Source organism: Chinchilla lanigera, unplaced genomic scaffold (assembly GCF_000276665.1).
Source record: "Chinchilla lanigera isolate Chin_1 unplaced genomic scaffold, ChiLan1.0 scaffold00018, whole genome shotgun sequence".
NCBI lineage: Eukaryota > Metazoa > Chordata > Mammalia > Rodentia > Chinchillidae > Chinchilla > Chinchilla lanigera.
In genome coordinates, this window is record NW_004955419.1 from 1,782,140 (window position 1) to 1,800,729 (window position 18,590).

An 18,590-nucleotide genomic window follows, 5' to 3' on the forward strand; every position below is an offset into this window, starting at 1 on the left:
ACAGCCTCTTCCAGGAAGCCCTCGGTGATGCTCCGGGAACCCTTGTAACAGGGTGCCACTGTAGCTCAACTGCGCTCACGTTGTACTATTGCCCTTAGGCTGGGCTATCAGTTCCTGATTCTCAGGGATCGAATGCAGTCTGGGGACACTTAGGGACTGCTCACCAGTACTGCTGAATGCATAAAGAACGCATGAATGTTGGCGAATGGGGTGTGAAATAAAGACGGGGTGAACGCTCTGCTCTTCAGGCTGGAGGCGTCTGGGGCCGGGAAAGGACCGGGCCAGGAGGGAATGAGGACGACGGGACCCCACCCCCACCCCTCCTCCTCGACCTGCTGTCCCCGGTGGCCACCAAGGACTCTGCTGGCGTCGCAGGCAGGACCGGCTCGGCCCCCGCCCCCAAGGAGACGCAGCGCAGGCGCGTACAGGTTGGTTTATTTACAAATATACCGACGTCTCGTCTTTGCTTGTTGCTGCTTCCGTTTTCTGCTCTTGTGGGAAGAGGCGGAGGTGAGAGCGGAAGGCAGGGTGAGAGTGGTAAACGCTAATAAATAATTTAACAATGACAAGTTATTAAATAAAATGTGTGTGGGGATGGCGGGCGGCAGTGCGAGTCTGTACAAGGGAAGCGGAGGAGGGTCGGGGCCGGGTCCCCCGCCCACCGCGCTGCGCTGTTTGGTGATGTCACCTTCCCCGGGTCAGCACGTTGGCGGGTCCTTTCTGCTCCCCCGGCCCCAAGTGCCTGTGAGTGTGGGTCCGGGAGCCTCCAGGTGCGGCGGGTGTGAGTGTGTGTGTGCGTGCGTGTGTGTGCACGGGAAGCTCCTTCCATGCTAGGCAGTCAGGTGTGGTCCCCTCCTCCTAAGGCTCCGCCGGCCCCTTGATCTGACCCTCAGGACCACACGGTCCCTGTCCCTGCGGCCGCAGTGAGGTCCTGGGACTGCAGAGCCCCTGGCAGGCCAAGCCTGGCTTCCTGTCCTTCCTCTGCCCTTCCTCTGTCTCTCCTCAACGGCCCCAGCAGGGAGATGGAGCTGGCTTTTCTGCACAACTCCCCAACCCATCTCTCTCCTTCACCTTCTTCCCCCGGGCTCCGCCCCAGCCCCACAGTAGCTGGGCGGCCCTCATCAGGGCAGTCATGGGGTGATCCTGGCACCTCCCGCACTTCCTCCAGGAAGTGGGGAACCTGTGCTCACCCCCAGCCCCACATAGCCTCCCTTCCCTGAGCCTCAGGCTCCATACCTGAGAAATGGGTCTCTAACAACATCTGGCCAGGACTGGGACAGAGCTTTGGCCTCTCCTAGGAGAGCAGCGTTGTCTTGCTGGGCTGTGTCCCCACTCCCTGCCGGGCCTAGGAACATGGCTAATGGGCGCCTCTGGAATGGGGGCTCTCTGAGGTCCCCGTGGCTCTAACAACCCGAAGGTCACAGCCAGGGTGTCCCAATACCAGCTCCTGGCTGGTGCCCCTGCATGGAGGCAGGAGAGGCCAGGGCTGCGCTTGGGTTTTGTTAGGACCTAAAAGGGAGGAGGAGGGGCTGGGGTGGCACCCTGGTCTCACACCAGCCCCGCCCCTAACCTGCCATCTCCCAGCTTGGGTCTCCCAGCTGTGGGACCTGCAGGGCCAGGCCTCCTGGGGGCTGGGGTGTCTGCCCTTGGGTCTGTCCCACGTCCCCAGCACAAGTCAGCGTGAGCCTGTGCTAAAGGAGAAAGGGGAGGCTCTCAAGACACGGGTGTGGCCGCCTGAGGCCCAGGTCTGGCCCAGAGGACAGCGGACACCAGCTGAAGCCCTTGGCCACATTCTCTGTGTGAAAAGAGGAGCCCAGGAGGGCCTGGCTGGCTGCTGGGGCCATATCCTCCTCTCTGATGACTCTGGTGGCGAGCAGGGTGGGGTGTGAGCATGGGACCGGGACCAGTGTAGGTGGCACAGGCTGCCCTGGGGGAGGAGCCAAGCCTAGCCACAAGCGAGGCTCCCACGTGGGCAGATATTCATCACCTGCAAGTGCTCAAAGGCCGGGCCCAGCAGACTCAAGGCTGTGGAAGTCAAAGGCAGGGTCACAAGCACCCAGACAGGGCACAGCGATTAGCGGGAGCGGTGTGGGGGAGCTGGGACAGGCTGCCAGCTGTGCTCGCTTCCTCTCTTGGTGGGGGGGAGAATGGAGGAGCCAAGCTGGGATGGACAGCGCCCGCAGCCCTTGTGGGCCGGGGAGGCAGAGATGCCTGGGAGTCCACAGGCCAAGGCCAACGCCAGGCAGTGAGAGGCTCCCACAGCCCCACGCCTCAGGACAGACAAGCCCCGGCTCCTCACCTGAAGCGCTTGGGAGGGAGGACCAGTGGTCACAGAGCTGGGGCCACAGGCTGATGGAATCAAGTAAGGAAATCCAACGAGAAACAAGCCACTGTCCTTCCCTCCCCCCTTACCTACACACAAAAAGGAGTTGTAGCACAGCTGTCATTTGGTTCCTAGTCCTAGGGAGCTCGTCACAGAAGGGCAGAGTAAATTTCCAAGGTCGCGTGGCCCAAACCACTTAGTGGATCTCCGGCCACATTAACAGAGGCAGGGTGCCTAAAGCAGAGGTGACTGGCCTGCTCTTTGTGGGCTGGCTACGTCAGTGGGAAAATCAGGTTATAGCTGCCACATGTCTTTAGAGAGGAAGCTGGAACCCAGCCAGGGATACGATTTCTGGAAGAAGAGCTGGAGAGCTGGGGAAGCCTGGCTTTGAGAAGCGAGGGCCGAGGGCGCCGCTGACCCGGGGCGCGCTCAGGCAGTGAGTGCCCTGTCAGCGGAGGCCGTGAGGAGAAACAGGGGCGGCTCTGAGGGCGCCCAGGGGCTGACTCTCGAAGTCCTTTCCTACCTGGAGGTTCTGCTGTCTTCCTGATTCTGCTATTTCCGGGGCTCCACCTCTGTCCTGGAAGCCGGAGGTCTGGGGCTGCCCTGCCGTCCAGGCGGCTCCAGCTGGGCCGTGGCCAGGACCCACCTGCGTCCATGTGCTTCCCACGTACCCTGCTGTCCCCGTCTTCCCGCTCCAGCTGCCCTCCAGCCTCTGCTCGCCTTCCTGACATGGTCGGGTGGTCACGGCACCCTCTGCCTCCCTCAGCTCTGGACATACGTGTGCGCGCGCGTGGTGTGTGTGTGCGTGCACGTGTTGCACGCGTCTGCGTGGGGGGCTGCAGGCGTGCGTGCGTGTGTGCGTCTGTCCCCGTGGGCCTGTCTGGGATCTGTTCACTCCCCTCCACTTCGGGCAGAGCCCTGGTGGCCTGGCCCTTCTGCCCGGCTCCTCCCCACCTCTGCTCCGCGCTCGGGCTGGGAGGGCAGGCGACCCCGGGCTCCCCAGAGCGGGACGTGGGCACCGGCACAGGGCACCGGGACGCATGCTCCTCGCATCCGAGGCACCGAGCCCGGTCACTGTCGTGGGCTGGCACCAGGGACCATGGAGGTTGGCTGGACACAGAGAGGACATTTAAAAAAATAGAGAGAATTTAAGCTTCCCAAAAAAGAGATGGGGAGGGAGAAGGAGGCAACGGCATCGAGGTGGGGGTGGGGGCCGGGTGGCTGTCCGAGAGCTCTGGGTCCCAGGGAGACAAGGTCTCTGTGGGCAGGACACAGCCCCTGCCCAGGCTGCGCCCATCTGCCTTTCTGGCTAGGCCGGCCAGGCACACAAGCAGGCCCGGCCGGCCGAGGGGAGGGCACCATATGGCTGTCTGCAGAGTCTGTGTGGGCGGCGGGCCAGAGGGGCGAGGAGGCTGCGGAGCCCCAAGTCCCAGCCCAGGCCGTGCCCCAGCGTCCGTGCAGCCCGGCTGCTCTCAGGAGGCGAAGTAGGAACTCTGCATGGAGTAGAGCCGGTCGATGGGGTTCCCCACGCGGGCCTGCAGGGAGCCCACATCTGAGGAGCCGAGGAAGCAGTCGCTGAGGCTGGTGAGGGAGGTATCGCTGTCGATGTCGTGGAAGATGGAGTCGTTCCCTGGGGGGCAGAAGGGGCGTCAGGCCTGGGCTACGAGCTGGGGCTCCCGAGGATGGCCCAGGGCCAGTGACAAGCAGGAGCGGGACCTACTTGGGCCCTGGGGCAGCGGGTGGCTGTAGGTGCCCCAGAGCCGCCAGGCCAGGCAGGGGTGGGGCGGGGCTGGCAGTGAGGGGCAGGCGGCTTACCATAGGGGTTCATGTGGTCACCTGGCATTTGGGGCGGCGTGAGGCCCTGCTGGAAGGGGTCGCTGCTGCCGTAAGGACTCTGCTCCATGGCTACGATCTGCTGCTGCGGCGGGGCCAGCGGCGTGTACGAGGCCATCATGCCCTCCATCCGGCTGGACAGAACCTCTGGGGACAGCGCGCACTTTCACCAAATGGCCTGCCTGCCCCATCCTGGCCGTCCCCACAGAAGTCTCCCAAGGACGGGGATCCCTTGTCACCTTCTAGGGGGTGCCCAGGGACCCCTGTCTGGCCAGGTGGCCCAGATATCCCACTCCTTCCCCAGACAGTCTCTCCAGCTCTTCTCCCAGATCAGTTTCCCCAAAGCCAGGGAGGCTCCCCCTCCGCCCCGCCCCCTCAGGAACTGGGGGAGCCAGACATCTTGGCAGGCAGGGAAGCTGGGCACACAGCACAGAATGCCCGACACCCAGGAGAGCCCAGGTGAGGCCAAACCCATGCCAAAGAGGCCCAAGAAGGCTTCCTGGAGGAGGGAGCCCCAGTCCAGTGTGACCTAAGGAGCCATTGGAAAGAGCGGCAGCAGGCTGGGGAGAGGGAATCTGTCAGACGGGATCGGAAAGTCCAGCTGGGGACCCACAGTGTGGGGAGGAGCAGTTTGGGGAAGGTCTGTGTCAAGGTCGTTTTAAGGAGCAGGCACTAAAGGATGCAAGGCACGAAACCATGCCCCGGCTGGCGGCAGAGTAGGTGCAGCCGGGGTGCGAGAGGAGGGGGCACAGGTGCCACGGGCACGCAGGCAGTGACACGGAGCAGTGTGGGCACTGAGGAACTCTGGGGCAGGGGCGTTCTCTGTGGCCGTGTCTGGGGCAGTGGGGACGCTGGAAGGCAGCTCTGAGGCTGGCTGGGGCATGAGACGGTGACTGTAGCCCCAGGAGGGGCACAGGGACATGACAGAAGCGCAGGGCTCCCGGGCCACGTCCTTAGGAGCCAGGGCCCGCCTGGGACGCTGGCCTGGTCCCAGAGTCCTGGGAAGGGCTACACTCGCATTTCCCCGGGGCATTTCCCTTTCATGGGAGGCAGGGCAGGCAGCTCCTGCCCACTTCAGGGTCCCGAGATCCCCTGCATCCTCCCTTCACAGCCTTGAAGGCTCAGCATCCCAGGTGCCTGGAGAACAGTGCTGGCCAAAGCCGGGCATGGTGGCTCACGCCTGTCATCGCAGCACTCGGGAGGCTGAGGCAGGAGGATCGTTGTGAGTTTGAGACCAGCCTGGGCTACAAAGTGAGCTCAGTGTCAGCCTGAACTGCATAGCAAGACCCTGTCTCAAAAAGACAAAAAAAAAAAAAACCAGTGCTGGCCAGAGACTCAGATGTGGGAAAAGCATCTGGGCAAAGCAAAAGTTGCAGGGAGGGGCCAGCCCATCCTCTCCCTCCCTGAGCTGCTTCCCACGCTGACCCACTGTCCCCTCAGGGACACAGGCAAGCGGCAGGGCAGCGTCATCCTGCTAAAGTGCACGCTGTAAACCCCATTCTGAGGGCTGGAGCCGGGCTTCGTCCCTGCCAGCTGAGCAACCCCTTATCTCCAGGGGCCTCAGCTCCCCAAGCTGAGACGGAGGGCGACCATCCCCTGCCGGGCCATTCTCTTCCGGTGGGATTCGTGGGAACTGAGTCAGACAGAGTGCAGGAGATGTGAACACTGCCCAGCCCATCGGGCAGGGATAGGGAGCAGGGCAGAGATTCCGCCTTTCGGGCCCCGTGGGCCACCTCGCCATCCCATTCCCCATTTCCTGGGCCCCACCACTTCTCAAGTTTTCTGCATCTCGGCTGCTTCCGAGGAGGAAGCCCCTGGGCTCTGCTCTTGTGGGTCTTGAGAGAGACAGCGGGGCCGGGGGCCTGGCCCTGGCCGAGTCCCTGCCGTGCCTGCTCACCTTGGCCCAGCCGCTGGGAGTTCTGCTGCTCTTGCTGCTGCTGGTGCCGCCTTGCCAGCTTCTTCATCTGCAGGGGGAGCATGGGTCAGACCTCTGTCCCCATCCGTCAGCCTCCACATCAGCACCCGCCTTCCCTTTGTCCCCCAGACCCTCAGCCCTGCCCGGGAGCCTCTCACCTTTGCTCTTTGGTTCTGAAACCAGACCTGGACCACACGCACGCTGAGGCCGGTCTCAGCTGCCAGCGTCTCTCGGACCTGGCCGGGAGAGAGGGGGACAGGTCAGGCCTGCAGGGACCGTAGCTGGGAGGGGCAGCCCCCCGCCCTCAGCCCCTGCCAGAGTCAAGCCGGTGGCACCTAGACAGGCAGCCCCGCCCGCACCCCTCACCTTCCGGCAGGGCTTGGAGGAGACCTCGAAGGAGGCCTTGAAGGCTCTTCTCTGCTGCGTGGTGAGGATGGTCCGGGGCCGCTTGGGCCGCCTCGGGTCCTTCCCGTCGTCCCCGCTGCCCTTGCTCTGGTTGCCCTGCCCCTTAGTCGGCTTCATGTCTCCATCCTCGTCCTCACTCTTCACTGTGGGGGACATGACCCAGCCCGTCAGGGAGGGCTGGGGGGCAAGCCCGGGTCCCAGCTTTGTGCCCTTACAGGATCCCACTGCCCCTGACACCTCTGCAGCTCTCCAGTGCCAGGGAGAATCTGCCCCTTCCGGTGCCCTGGCCTGCAAGCCCCACTCAGCCTGGCCCTTCACCTCCTGCACCCCGAGCCCCACACGTCTGCCCACATACACGCTCCTCCCGTCTCCTCCCGTCCCTGTCGACCACACAGGCGCAGCTCCACAAACGCAGCCCAGGAGCACACGGCATGCGTGCCATCGCACACTTATACACACCCGTCAGGCAGACGCTGGAGCACACCCACACGGGAACAGGTGTGAAGTGCACACGTGCTGTGCCATATGTGGTGTGTGAGGACATGTGTCCAGGGCACACCTGCAGCCGGTGCAGGCCCTGGGCTTCCCCTGACCCTCGTGTCTGGGACACTGCCTGGGACTCCGGCACCTGGAGACCCCAGCACAGTGTGCCAGCCCTGAAGAAAGTTTCCACTGCCCTAGCTCAGTGCCGGGTGTGGGGGAGGGGACCGAAGGAGATGCCGGGATCCTTTCTTCTTGAAGCTTCCAGGGGCTGGGCACTGCAGGTGAAGACAGCTGCTCCAGACATCTGAACACAGCAGCACTCGTGACCAGAGAGTGCGTGCACACACACAGCCGCACACTCACCCACTGGCACACGCACACACAGGCTGGCATGTGGGCCCGCGAAGGCCCAGGCACAGGAGCTCGCAGATATGTTCCCAAACACAGGCACCCAAGGCACACGCTCCTGGGCAGAGACGCACGGGTGTGAGGCATCTGCACAGGGTCACATGCGCGGCCTGAGGAAGCACTGTGTCCACCCTGCGGCACTTCCACTTGGGACTCCCGCCCACTGGGGCCCTCCTCCAAAGCGGTCTCCTCTCCCCAGGCCTGCCGCCCTCAGAGGCGAGCCCCTCAGAGGGGCGTCGCCCTTTCCTAGGCCTGGCAGGAGCAGACAAGAGGAATCCAGGCGTCACGGGACGGACCACGGTGGTGCCCCGCCCAGGGACAGATGGAGGACGATCCACTGCCTCCACCCAGGCCCTGGCAGGGGCAGAGCTTTCCTATGAGAGCAGATTCTAGGACTGTGGGTTCAGGACACCCCACAGGGCAGCCCAGGGCACCTCCCACTATCCCTGCTCAAGCCCAGGAATGGCCAGGAGCCGGCCACCCCCAGACTTTCCCAGAGAATAAGTATGTGTGTGTGTATGTGTGTGCACACCACAGTGCATGTGAGAATGTGCACGAGCATGCACATGCAGCCTATGAGTGTGCAGGCTCTCACGTGTCTGTCCAAGTGTGTGAGTACCTGTGTGTGTGTGTGTCTGAGTGGGGCCTTTGCATGCTTGGGTATGTGAGCGCACATCCGGTCCTGCATGTGCCTGTGTGCGTGCTTATGTAACCCATGCACGTATGTGTACCGGGCTGCGTGTGCCTCAGGGCCAGGCAGGGGTGTGTTCTGAGTGTGGGGCGAGGTACACGCCTGTGCGTGTGGGGATAAGGATGTGTCTGCATGTGGCGTGGGATGTGGCTGTGTGCTGTGGGCTGCTCCGTTCTGTGCTCAGGAGCTGGCTTCTCTGGCTGGGCAGCCCCTCCGAACCCGGCCAAGCCCCGGCTGCAGCCTGCCCGCCCTGCCCGCGCTCACCGGAGTCGGATTCATCGGGGCTCACGGAGCTGAGCAAGTCCTTCTCCTTCTCGTAGTCGCCCTTGCACAGCAGCTGGCCCTCCTTGAGCACAAACTCGTCACCCTTGCGCAGCTGCCGTTCGCACACGCAGCAGCAGAAGCAGCCCAGGTGGTACACACACTCCAGTGCCCGCATCACGAACTCCGTGGGCGCGATCTTCTCCATGCAGCCGCTGCACTTGGCCGCGAAGAGCCTGTGGGCACAAAGCAGGTGCGTTGGCTGGGCCCGGGGGACCTCTCCCCTTGCTGCCCACCCTCCCACCTAAGGGGGACAGACAGGGGAGGGCCCGGGCCTTACTCTGAATCCTGAATCCTAGCCTCACCCCACAGTCTGAACACACCCCTACCTGGTCACTACCCGCAGCCCAGGGATCCCGAACAGAGGGGCCGCTCTGGTGGTCCGCGCGGGGCCCTTCCCGCTCAGAGGCACATGGCCACCAGAGGGCACTGTGCAGGGTCAGCCCGCCCTTCCCGAGGGCCAGGTCGGCTGGGAGAGAGGGTCCTGTCCCATGCCACCTGCTCAGGGGCCTCTGCTCCTCCTCCTCCCACTTCCAAGCGATCCCGGTGCCGGCTAACCTCCAGCCCCGCCCCCTCTTCCCTGCCGGGGCAGCTACCCCAAGCCCCTCGCCTGCCTCCAGCGCCCTCTAGCGCTTCAGCCCTCTGCCACTCTCACCCAACACCGGGTCTCCCTAAAACACTTACCCGATCACATCCTCCATGTCTCCCTAGTGCCCTTAGAAGAACATCCAATCTCCTGACCCTGGCTCTAAAGGTCCCCGAGGATCGTGCCTGTCTCCCCGCCACTCGCCCACCCTCTGCTTCCCAGCTGCAGCCCCACGGAACAGCTGCAGTTTCTTCAAAGCACCATCACGGTGGCCTTTTGACATGTGCCGTCCTTGTGGCTTTTTATTTTTAGTTGTGCAGTATTGGGGATTGAACCCAGGGCCTTCTCACGGAGCAAAACCCCTGCTCTTTATTTTTTAAGACAGGGTCTTGCTAAGTTGCCCAGAAGGGGCTCAAATTTTCGGTCCTCCGCCTCAGCCTCCCAGCGTACTGGGAGGACGGGCCTGTGCCACCACGCCCTGCTGGACGGCGTCTTCTTATCCCTCTTTCAGCGTGGGCACCATCCCTGGGAGCAGGCAGTTTACTGAGCATGCGCAGCAGGGCTGCCGCCGCTGCCAATCTGCTACAACCCTAGGAGACAGTACCGAGCCTTAGCCCCATTTTAGAGACGAGGAAACGGAGGTGCTGGGAGGAGCGTCCATGCTCAGAGCCATGTGGACCCGGTGCAGACCCTCAGGGATCCCCGGGCTGGGACTCGGGCCTCGCGGTGCGTGCAGTCAGGCGGGCAGGGGCCCGGGGGTGGCGCGCAGCCCTGCCTGTGCACGTGCGCGCGCGCGCTGACCGCTCCTCCCGCCGCGCGCCCTCCCAGTCACGCGCCCCGCTCGGTGGGAACTCAGCCTCAACAACGCTTTGATGGAAAAATTTATGAAGAATCAAATTATTGCTGCTGGGAGGGAATTAAAACCATTTTTCATTCTCTGCGTCCCCGGGCCACGTCTGCGGGCGCCACCTTGGGAGCGCTGCGCGCATCCCATCCCTCTTTATGGCCCGCCATCACGGGCGCAGATTACAGCTGCAATTCTCCACTAATCGGTTCTGGAACAAGAATGGCCATAAACGCGAGGCTCTCGGCCTGCCTGCCTTCCCCGGGCTGCCATCAGCACCGCCCACGGTGAGTGGCTGGGGTGCGGTGGACAAAGTTAAGCCTAGCTCTGCCTGCTGCCTGCACTGGCCAGGACACCCAGCTTGAGGGCACCCTCAGTGACCCCAGCCACCTCGATTCTACCTGGCAGGCTCCTACTCATCCTGCAATGCCCAACTCCAATGCCACCTCCTCTAGGAAGCCCTCTCTGATGCCCCAGACTGGGGAAGCCATCTTGAGCTTCTCTCTGGCCTCAGTTTGCCTGCTGCAAAATGGGCACATCAATAGGATGCCTCTCAGAGGCTGTGATGCTACTGAGCACGTAACTGCATGAGTATCACTGTGGGTGCCAAGGCAGGTCCCTCAATTTTTCTGGGATCCCACAGGCAGGACCTGGCCCCCCCTGATCCTCAAGGAGGCCTGTGTGCTGGTGGGGAGCAGGTTAGCAGAGTCTCGAGTGGGCTGAGCCTCAGGCCAGACTCTGCTCCAGGCAGCAGGACCCCTCCAGTCCACACACTGCATGGCTTTGCAAGGGGAATAGGGGCTTCTGGGTTTCAGCTCTGATTCGGCCCTTTGGTTGCATATTTTTGTTCAGGCCACAACCTGCCCAACTGTCCGTAGCAGCTGTAGGCAGAGGCCCCTAGGATTCCAGCTAACCATCCTGCCAAGACATTCCTGCCTTGTCCCTTCACTGCCCCTGTGTGCCCGACCCCTTAAAGTCCAGCTTGGCCATGAGCAGGCAGGACAGGGCTAGGGTCCCCGGCCAGGGTCAGCACATCTCTGGCGTCCCCCAGAGAGGAGAGCTTCTCTGGCTGCAGAGGGGGCAGCGGGCGGTGACCGCATTTGCGGTCGGCTTGGTGGTGCTGGCTGCGTTCAGAACAGCCACGCTAATGCCTCGGCAGCAGGGGGTCGATTGCTACTTTCTCCAAACTCATCAACACAATCTATTATTAATACTTCTCCAAAGGCTCGGTGCCGCCATTAGGAGGCAGCGCCAGCCACTCGGGGCGTCATCTGTTATCTAGATTGCAAAAACCCGGGAAATAAAACAAACGGCGCGCACTTTATAAACGGAATGCGCCATCCGTTTGGTCTCCAACCATCTCTGCACCCAATAAAACATCGGGGGGGATGCATGAAATACTTGCTCCCCGTTATGGGGCTGCCTTTGTGTACCATGCAGGGCGGGGTGAGCACTAACCGTGTGTAGGAGCAGCTGGGGCGCTGGCAGTTCCCCTCCTCTCCTTACTCCCTCCAGCTGTGGTGGGACCCTGGAACCAGCTGCGGAGAACGAGGCCAACCACGGACAGCAGCCTCCAGCATTAGGCTTGCGTCCCTCACTTGCAGCAAGGGATCCCCCTCTCCCAGCCTCAGCTTACTTATCTGTATGATGGGCTCAACTCCACCGTTTGCTTCTTAGCATATGGAGCAGGGAGTTGTGGCCAGCAGAGAGGACATGGCCTGAGCTTCTACCCTGGCTCTGTAATATATGTGCATGTGTGCACATGTGTGGTGTTGGGGATCAAGCTCAGGACCTTGTACATCATTAGACATGTGTTCTACCACTGAGCTACACCCCCTGGCTCCATAAGGCTCTTGCCATGTGACTTCAGGCAAGACATTTACCCGCTCTGTGCCTCAAATTCTTCTTCTATAAAATGGGAATGATGGAAGCGACATATAGAGTTGCAGGGAAGGAAGACTGGGTTCATTTAAAGCCCCTGGCAGTGAGCTGGCATGAGAGAGGGCTTCCACCACAATCAGCCCTTCCGCCCTCTTCTGCCCAGTGTGTCCAGAATGCCCATGGGGATCCTCCTTGCTGAGGCCTCCAGGGGTGACAGGTCCCACACGCGCCTCCTTCCCAGGACCACCTGGGCTGTGGGCTGCTCTTTAGCTTCTGGCTGGCCTGAGCTGACCCAGCCCCTGCCTTGTCTGTCTCCTTAGCCCTGCTGATCAGGCACTGAGCATGCCCAGCCAGCACAGCCTGCATCCCCCATTAGGGCCTCGCAGACCCATGAAGGAGGCCCCTGCCTGTGGCCCATTTTACAGAGGAGCACACTGAGAAGTGGAGGGCGCGTACTCGTTTAAGGTCACACACAGCCTCCTAGATCCTGCCCCTTGCCCTGTGGATGCTGGCGTACCCTGTGCCCTGGCCATGGTGCTGCCTCCATGGCATCTGCCCACCTCCACAACGGTGGATGCTCCCGGAAACCAAACCAAACATCCTCTACCTACACACGCACCTTTATCTTTCCCTCCTAGTGGGGTCCTCTGTGACTACAGAGTAGGAAATTCCATGTGTAGGGACATCCTTCCTTGAAGGGTCCCAAGCTGTGTGGATACATCTCTAGTGTCTCTCAGTTTTTATTGGTTTGCTTAAGTCTCGATTTATTAAACTCATAAGGCTAATGAACAGAACTCCGAAAACCAAATTTTTCAGGAGCATCTGAAGTCTGATGAATTTCTCCTAAATCACAGACAGCTGCAGAGAAGCTGGGACATGGCTGATTCTGCTGCTGCCCCTGAGGGTGGGTTCCTGATGCCCAAGGGTGCTCCAGCCTCTCCGCTCCAAGCAGGTCTCCCCGCAACATCTAGGAATCCAGCCAGTATGCACCAGGCTTGGAGTCCTGTATGTGTCACTTCCTAGACCTGGAACCTTGCCCAAGTCCCTTTTCCTTGTGAGCCTCGGTGATCCTGTCTTCCCGGTGAGAAGGACAGAGGTTGTCTGATAGGGCTATGTGCCTTGGTGGGCTGGGCTCAGGATATGGGAATCATGATTGCCACTATTTCCTCAAGATTCTTGGCACCTGCTTATCATCATCCTTACTGAGTGGAAGCTCCCTTACGACCTCCTCCGTGTGCTGCCATTTGCGTACTCCAGTGGCTGCACTTTACAGTTTGTACAGCCCTTTGCTGGGCTCTCACTCCATGTTCATCCTCCGCTCTCAGTGGGCCTCCTCCACCCCTGCGTACAAGCCTCAAGGTGACTCCCAGCCTCCTCTGCCTCCATAACCACAGCACCTCTCCTACTCACTGAGATACGTCACTCTCGTTTTGTAAAGGTTTAGGGAGGAGCACTCAGTGCGCAGTCCTATCTCCTGGCTATGGCGTGGAAATGTCCTCCAGGCTTCCCCATGCTCAGGGCTTGGGTGCCAGCCCGTGCTGCTGGGAGGGGCATGGAATGTCTAGGAGGTGGGTCCTCTGGGGAGGAAGTCAGGTTATTGGGGGCGTGGCCTTGATGGGCTATGGGGACCTTGCCTGTGCTTTCTCTTTTTGTCTCCTGACTGCTGTGAGGAACAGGTCACCTCTGCTGTGCACCTCTGCCACCACGTTCTGCCCTGACAGACCCAGAGCCAAAGGACCAACCATGGACAGAAACCTCTGGCACTGGGAGCTGTCCTCATCAGGTGACCATCCCAAGTATTTTGTCATAGTGACAGAGAGCTGACAAACACTCCAGTGATCTCCGATGTGCCTCCAAACCTCACTGTGGCATCAGCCCCCACCCCACTTCCATCAAACCAGGCTGCTTCCGGAACGTGGCCTCCTTAGCACTTAAGGTTCCATCTGCTTCCAATGCCTGCCTTCTGTTGCTCTTCCCATTGGCTCTTGCTAAACTCCTCTTCACTCTTCAAAATTCCACTGAAGGCCATCTCCTCTGGGAAGCCTTCCCTGATGCACGGTCTCTGGTTGTGTATTCCAGTCCTCCTGACTTGGAAATTAGACACTGAGTCTAACTCACCAGGCACCCCAGGCTCTGGTATTGAGGTGGTTAGTGAGTAAGTGCTGAATGAATGAGCAACCTTGGGAGCAGTGAAATGGGCAGCCAGGTAGGACAAGAGAATATTAAGCACTCTGCTTCTAGGGGCCTAAGAACATCACTGCGTGTCCCCAGCCCAGCCCCTTTCACAGCTCCACAGCGTGCAGTCCTTTCCTACCCTTTCCTTGCTGAAGGCCATACCTGCCTCCTGTCAGGGTGGGAGTCCAACAGCAGACCCCTCCCAAGTGCGTACCCTCATTCTTAGCACCCAAGGAAGACCCAGGAGAGGCATGTCCACACTGAAGGAGTCCCTGGTGGGCCAACTGGACCCTCTGTCCTGTGTCCCTTCCTTCCCCTGCTCACTGAGAGCCGTCAGCCCCCACCCGTCTTCAGGTGTGTGACTTTCCATGTCTCTAGTACCTGCTGATTCGAATCCTTCCCTGAGTCTCAATTTTCCCTTCTGTGAAATGGGCCTGGCAGCCCAGCAGGGATGTGTCCCCTCCCTTCTAAGTGTTATCGTGGTGCCAGCTGCAGGCTCTGGAACTTTCTCTTCCTCCCCTTTAATGTCAGCCTGAAGCACCCTGGTTATGTTTCAGGGTCTGTGTTCTCTCCATCTGTCTATCTCCTTGTAGATACAGGCTTCTGTCAGACCCTCACCTAGGGCTGCACTGAGCTGGGTAGATTCTGGGCCTGGTTCCCCTTAGGTCCTCACCAAGCCTGTGCCCCACAGCTCCTGGAGCCCCATGGCTGGAAACACCCTTCTCCCTCCATTGGGACCATGTGGCATGGCCGGTGCCAGGCAGCCCCGCTGTGCCCACAGGGGCACCTTCTTGAATCCACACAGCAAGCACCCCCGACACCGACTCTGAGTGGGGCTCTTGTAGGGTACCGGGGCACAGTCAGGCTGTGTCCTGCCCTTGGGAACTGGCACCAGGGACACGTGCTTTGCCAGGTGTATTCAGGAGAGTAGGAGGCACAGAAAGGCTTGGCAGGTGACCCGCAGGAGAGTCAGGGGCTCCTGGGAAAACCTCTGAGAGCCTGGTTGTACAGGCAGAAGGAACGGTTTGAATCTCAGCTCTGCTCCCTCCCAGCTGCCTGCCCCTGGGGCACGATGCTTCTGCCGTCTGCCCCTGTGCTTCCATGGGAAAGCGGAACCTGCCTTGCGGAGCATCACCATGACAAAGTCGCCCCCATGCCACACCTCTGCAGCGGTGGCAGGATCCCGGGCCAGCGTGGCACAGTGAGGACGCAGGACAGCAGGAGCTCACTACGTTGCCATGGTGACCGGCCAGTCTGTGGTGTCTGTGACGATGCTGGCGAAGGATGAGGTGCAGAGCACGGGGACAGGACCCTGGACACTCTGGCGGTGGCTGCTGCTACAGTCAGCCTGTCACTTGGCCTGGGAGCCACCCAGCCTCCTCCCCTCCTGACTCGCTGACATCTCCCCCACGTGCCTGCCGCGTCCTTATCATTCCCGGCGTAGCTGTTTTTTATTTTGAGACAAAAAGAAGCCTGTTGACGGGGATCCAACTCAAACCAGCTGCAAACATCTGCTTTGATGCGGCTGGCCCGGGCGACGGTGGTGGGAGCCGCTGGCGGGGCCCCGGTGCGCGTGTCAATCAGGCGGCTGGAATGCGCGGCGTGGTGGCCGGAGCTTGCTCTGCACTCTCGGGTCTTTGCTCTGACCACCGCTGCCGGCCGCGGGCCTCGCAGGCCCTCTCCGCCTCGCCACGCCAGGCCGGCACTGCGTAGCCGGCTGCCCGGCACTTCCTGCGGGCAGCCGCCTGGCCTCGGGCCTTTGATCCTTGCCCGGGTCTCAGCTGGGAGTCCCCAGCCTGGGCTGGAGGTCAAGCGCCAGGGGCAGGAGGGACGGAACAAGCCTGGAGCTCTGGTGCCATCCAGGGTCCAGCCTGGCCAGGCAGGCGCACACACACACACACTGATTTCACAAATCTCTATTTAGCACCTATTACATGCCAGGTGCTGCTAGGGGCCTGGGTTAGGGCAGAAGCAGGAGAGCCCATCAAAAGGCCCCTCCCTCCAGCTTGCATTCTTATGGACAGGGGGACAATAAAACCGATTTCTCTTTTCAGTACTGGGAATTGAACCCAGGGGTTCGCTCAGGCTAGGCAAGTGTTCTACCACTGAGCTACATCTCCAATCCTTTTCAAATTTTGAGACAGATGATCACAAAATTTGTGATCATCCTGCCTCAGCCTCCCAAGTGGCTGGGATTACAGGTGTGCAAGAATGTGCCTGGCTAGGGTCTTACTATGCAGCTCAGGTTGGCCTTGAACTCGGCAGTCCTCCTGCCTCACCATCCTGAGTGCTTACACTGATCTATTTTAACAGATCCAGAGCAGACAGCGTGTAAAAAGTGGTGACAAGGTGAGGAAAATGAGGCAGCGAAGAGCAATGTAGCTGCAGATTTAGCAAGGACAGCTGAAGGGCTGGGGATATAGCTCAGCGTCACAGCACCTGCCTGGCAAGCATGAGGTCGTGAGTTCGATTCCCAGTTAAAAAAAAAAAAAAAAAAAAAAGAATAACTCAGAAGTACAGCTGAGCAGAGGGCCCAGGGACTGTACCTGTGAAATCTGCCATAGCAAGTGCAAAGGCTGCAGGGCCGGGGTGTACTGTACTGGGGTGCTGGGGTCTTGGGGGAAATGACAAAGAGGCCCATGTGGCCGAGCAGGTGAATGGGGAGACCCAGAGGTTCAGGCTGAGAGCTGGGGGTGGGGGCAGATCATGTGATCCAGGGCCCTGGGAGGGTTTGGAGCAGAGGGGAGATGTGATCTGGCTGGCAATTTAACCTACTCCCCCCAGGGCAGCCGTGTGGGCCCATGCAGGCAGGAATAGCAAGAGGCGTGCAGTCACAGGACACCCCATAACCCAGATCCAGGGGAGGCGCTGTTAAGTGCGCCAACCTTGGATACATTTTGAAGGAGTGCAGGTCGTAGGGACGTGGAGGAGCCCGATATCTGGGGGCCCCCAGCAGGTGGGGGTTGGGGAGGGGAGAATCAGGTGGGCCCCAGGGGTAACAGTGGGTGCAAGGCTGAAGCTCTGAGAGGGGCCCAGGCCGGACACTGCAAGCTGCTTGGGTAGAGATCCCTGCGCAAGCACAACAACACACGTCACGCACACACAGCCACACGCGCTCCTGCACCTGTGCGGCTTGGCACCTCACAGCTGGCCTCCCATCTTCGGGGCTCTGATTTCTAGGGTGGGAACCAGGGCCAGGCTCTTCCCCAGGAGCGTCTTGTCCATCAGGATAGTGCAGCTTCTCTGGGACCAGGTGGCCCTGGAGGCAGGCAGCACCTCACCCTCCCATGCATCCCTCCAGCAGAGCCCGACACGTCGGTCCAGGCCGGCAGCAGGGGCTCCGCCGTGCCCTCGCCTTAGCTTTCAGCAGACTCTGGCTTCACCATGATGTGCTCATTCACTCAGCCAGCTACCATTTACTGAGCACCTGCTATGAGCAGGCCCTGTACAAGTCCCCCAGAGGGAGACTTCTCCTCCCACCTGTTCATCAGATCCTTTCTCTTCCACCACACTGAGTCTCCAGCTCCTGGTCTCCAGGTCCAGCTTCTGTTACTGCTGTCACTAACCCCTAAGAGGTACTGAGTGTTCCCTACCTGCCAGGTCCTGCGCTTTCTTTGCACACCAACTGCTCCCTCACAAGACAGCTGCAGGGTACTTGGGGAGGGGAGCATAGTGCTTGGGGAAGGCATCAGTGCTGTGCTTCCAGGCTGCACAGTACCTGATGCTCTGCCTGCCTCACAGTGGCTTCTGGGCCTTCCTGTTCTTGGAGTCTTCTCCTGCCTCAGCCTCCTCTACCCCACCGGTCTCCTGGGACCACTGTACTGCCCATCCACCCAGAGCTGTGGGTCCACACCCTGGGCAGGGAGGGCTGTGGGTACAGAGCAGGGCAGCCGCCGCCCTCACAGCACAGGGGTTTGGCGACCCAGGTGGAGGATGAGGCCCCCATGCCGTGAGATGTCCATGTTCACAACGGGTTGTGCCCACAGCTGTGCTCCCAGGAAGGGCTGGGGAATCCAGGGCGGGGCCTGATGAGGTGCTGCCTCTGCCATGTGGAGGGCAGAGCTGGTCAGGAAGACTTGCTGATGACCTCAGAGGATTCCAGGAAGGGGTGTGGTGGGGCTGGGGTGGAAATGTTAGAGTCTGATTCTAGACTCAGGCTCTGCACAGGGATGGACAGGCAGAAAGGCCATTCTGGGAGGGAAAAACTGATTAAAGCAAACATGGGCCCACTTGCAAATTTAGGGAGAGCAGGTCAGGTGGGAGGAGAGGTAAGAAAGGTCAGAGCTGGCTGAGGTGGTGCATGTGTGTAATTCCAGCACTCAGGAGGCTGAGGCAAGATTGTTCTGAGGTCAAGGCCAGACTGGATCATCATAGTGAGATCCCATCTCATCAAAAAACAAACAAAAAACAAAGGTTAGATTTGAGCTTCAATATTAGGCTAGAAAAGATAGATTATCTATTTATCCATTCATCTCATACACGTGGACATTTGGTCAGCTATCTGTCTACCTATCTAGTCATCTATCCATCCCTTCTAGTCACCTGGCCATCCCTTCCACTCATCCATCGATCTCTCCTTTCCTCCCTCGCCTCCATACATACATGCATCCCTTCCTTCCACTCACTCACCCATGCATCCACCTCTCCCTCCCTCCCATTCATGTATTCATCCCTTCTATCTATCCATCCATCCATCCATCCACCCACCCATCCATCTGTCCATCC

At 60.4% G+C, this 18,590-nt stretch overlaps 1 protein-coding gene across 2 annotated transcripts in view; it reads right to left on the bottom strand.

The window, feature by feature from the left end:
- Positions 1-426: 426 nt before the first annotated feature.
- Positions 427-18,590, bottom strand: part of Lmx1b (LIM homeobox transcription factor 1, beta) — a 74,810-nt gene continuing 56,646 nt past the window's right edge. Inside the window, exons 3-8 of one of the 2 annotated variants that reach the window (XM_005382451.2) lie at positions 8,323-8,555; positions 6,438-6,619; positions 6,230-6,307; positions 6,054-6,120; positions 4,160-4,303; positions 427-3,953 (exon numbers count right to left, since the gene is read on the bottom strand). In XM_005382451.2, coding sequence (XP_005382508.1) covers positions 3,796-3,953; positions 4,160-4,303; positions 6,054-6,120; positions 6,230-6,307; positions 6,438-6,619; positions 8,323-8,555 — 862 coding nt within the window. In that variant the 3' untranslated portion in view covers positions 427-3,795. Of the gene's footprint in view, positions 3,954-4,138; positions 4,304-6,053; positions 6,121-6,229; positions 6,308-6,437; positions 6,620-8,322; positions 8,556-18,590 lie in introns of both variants that reach the window. The other variant, XM_005382450.2, reaches the window with a different exon arrangement.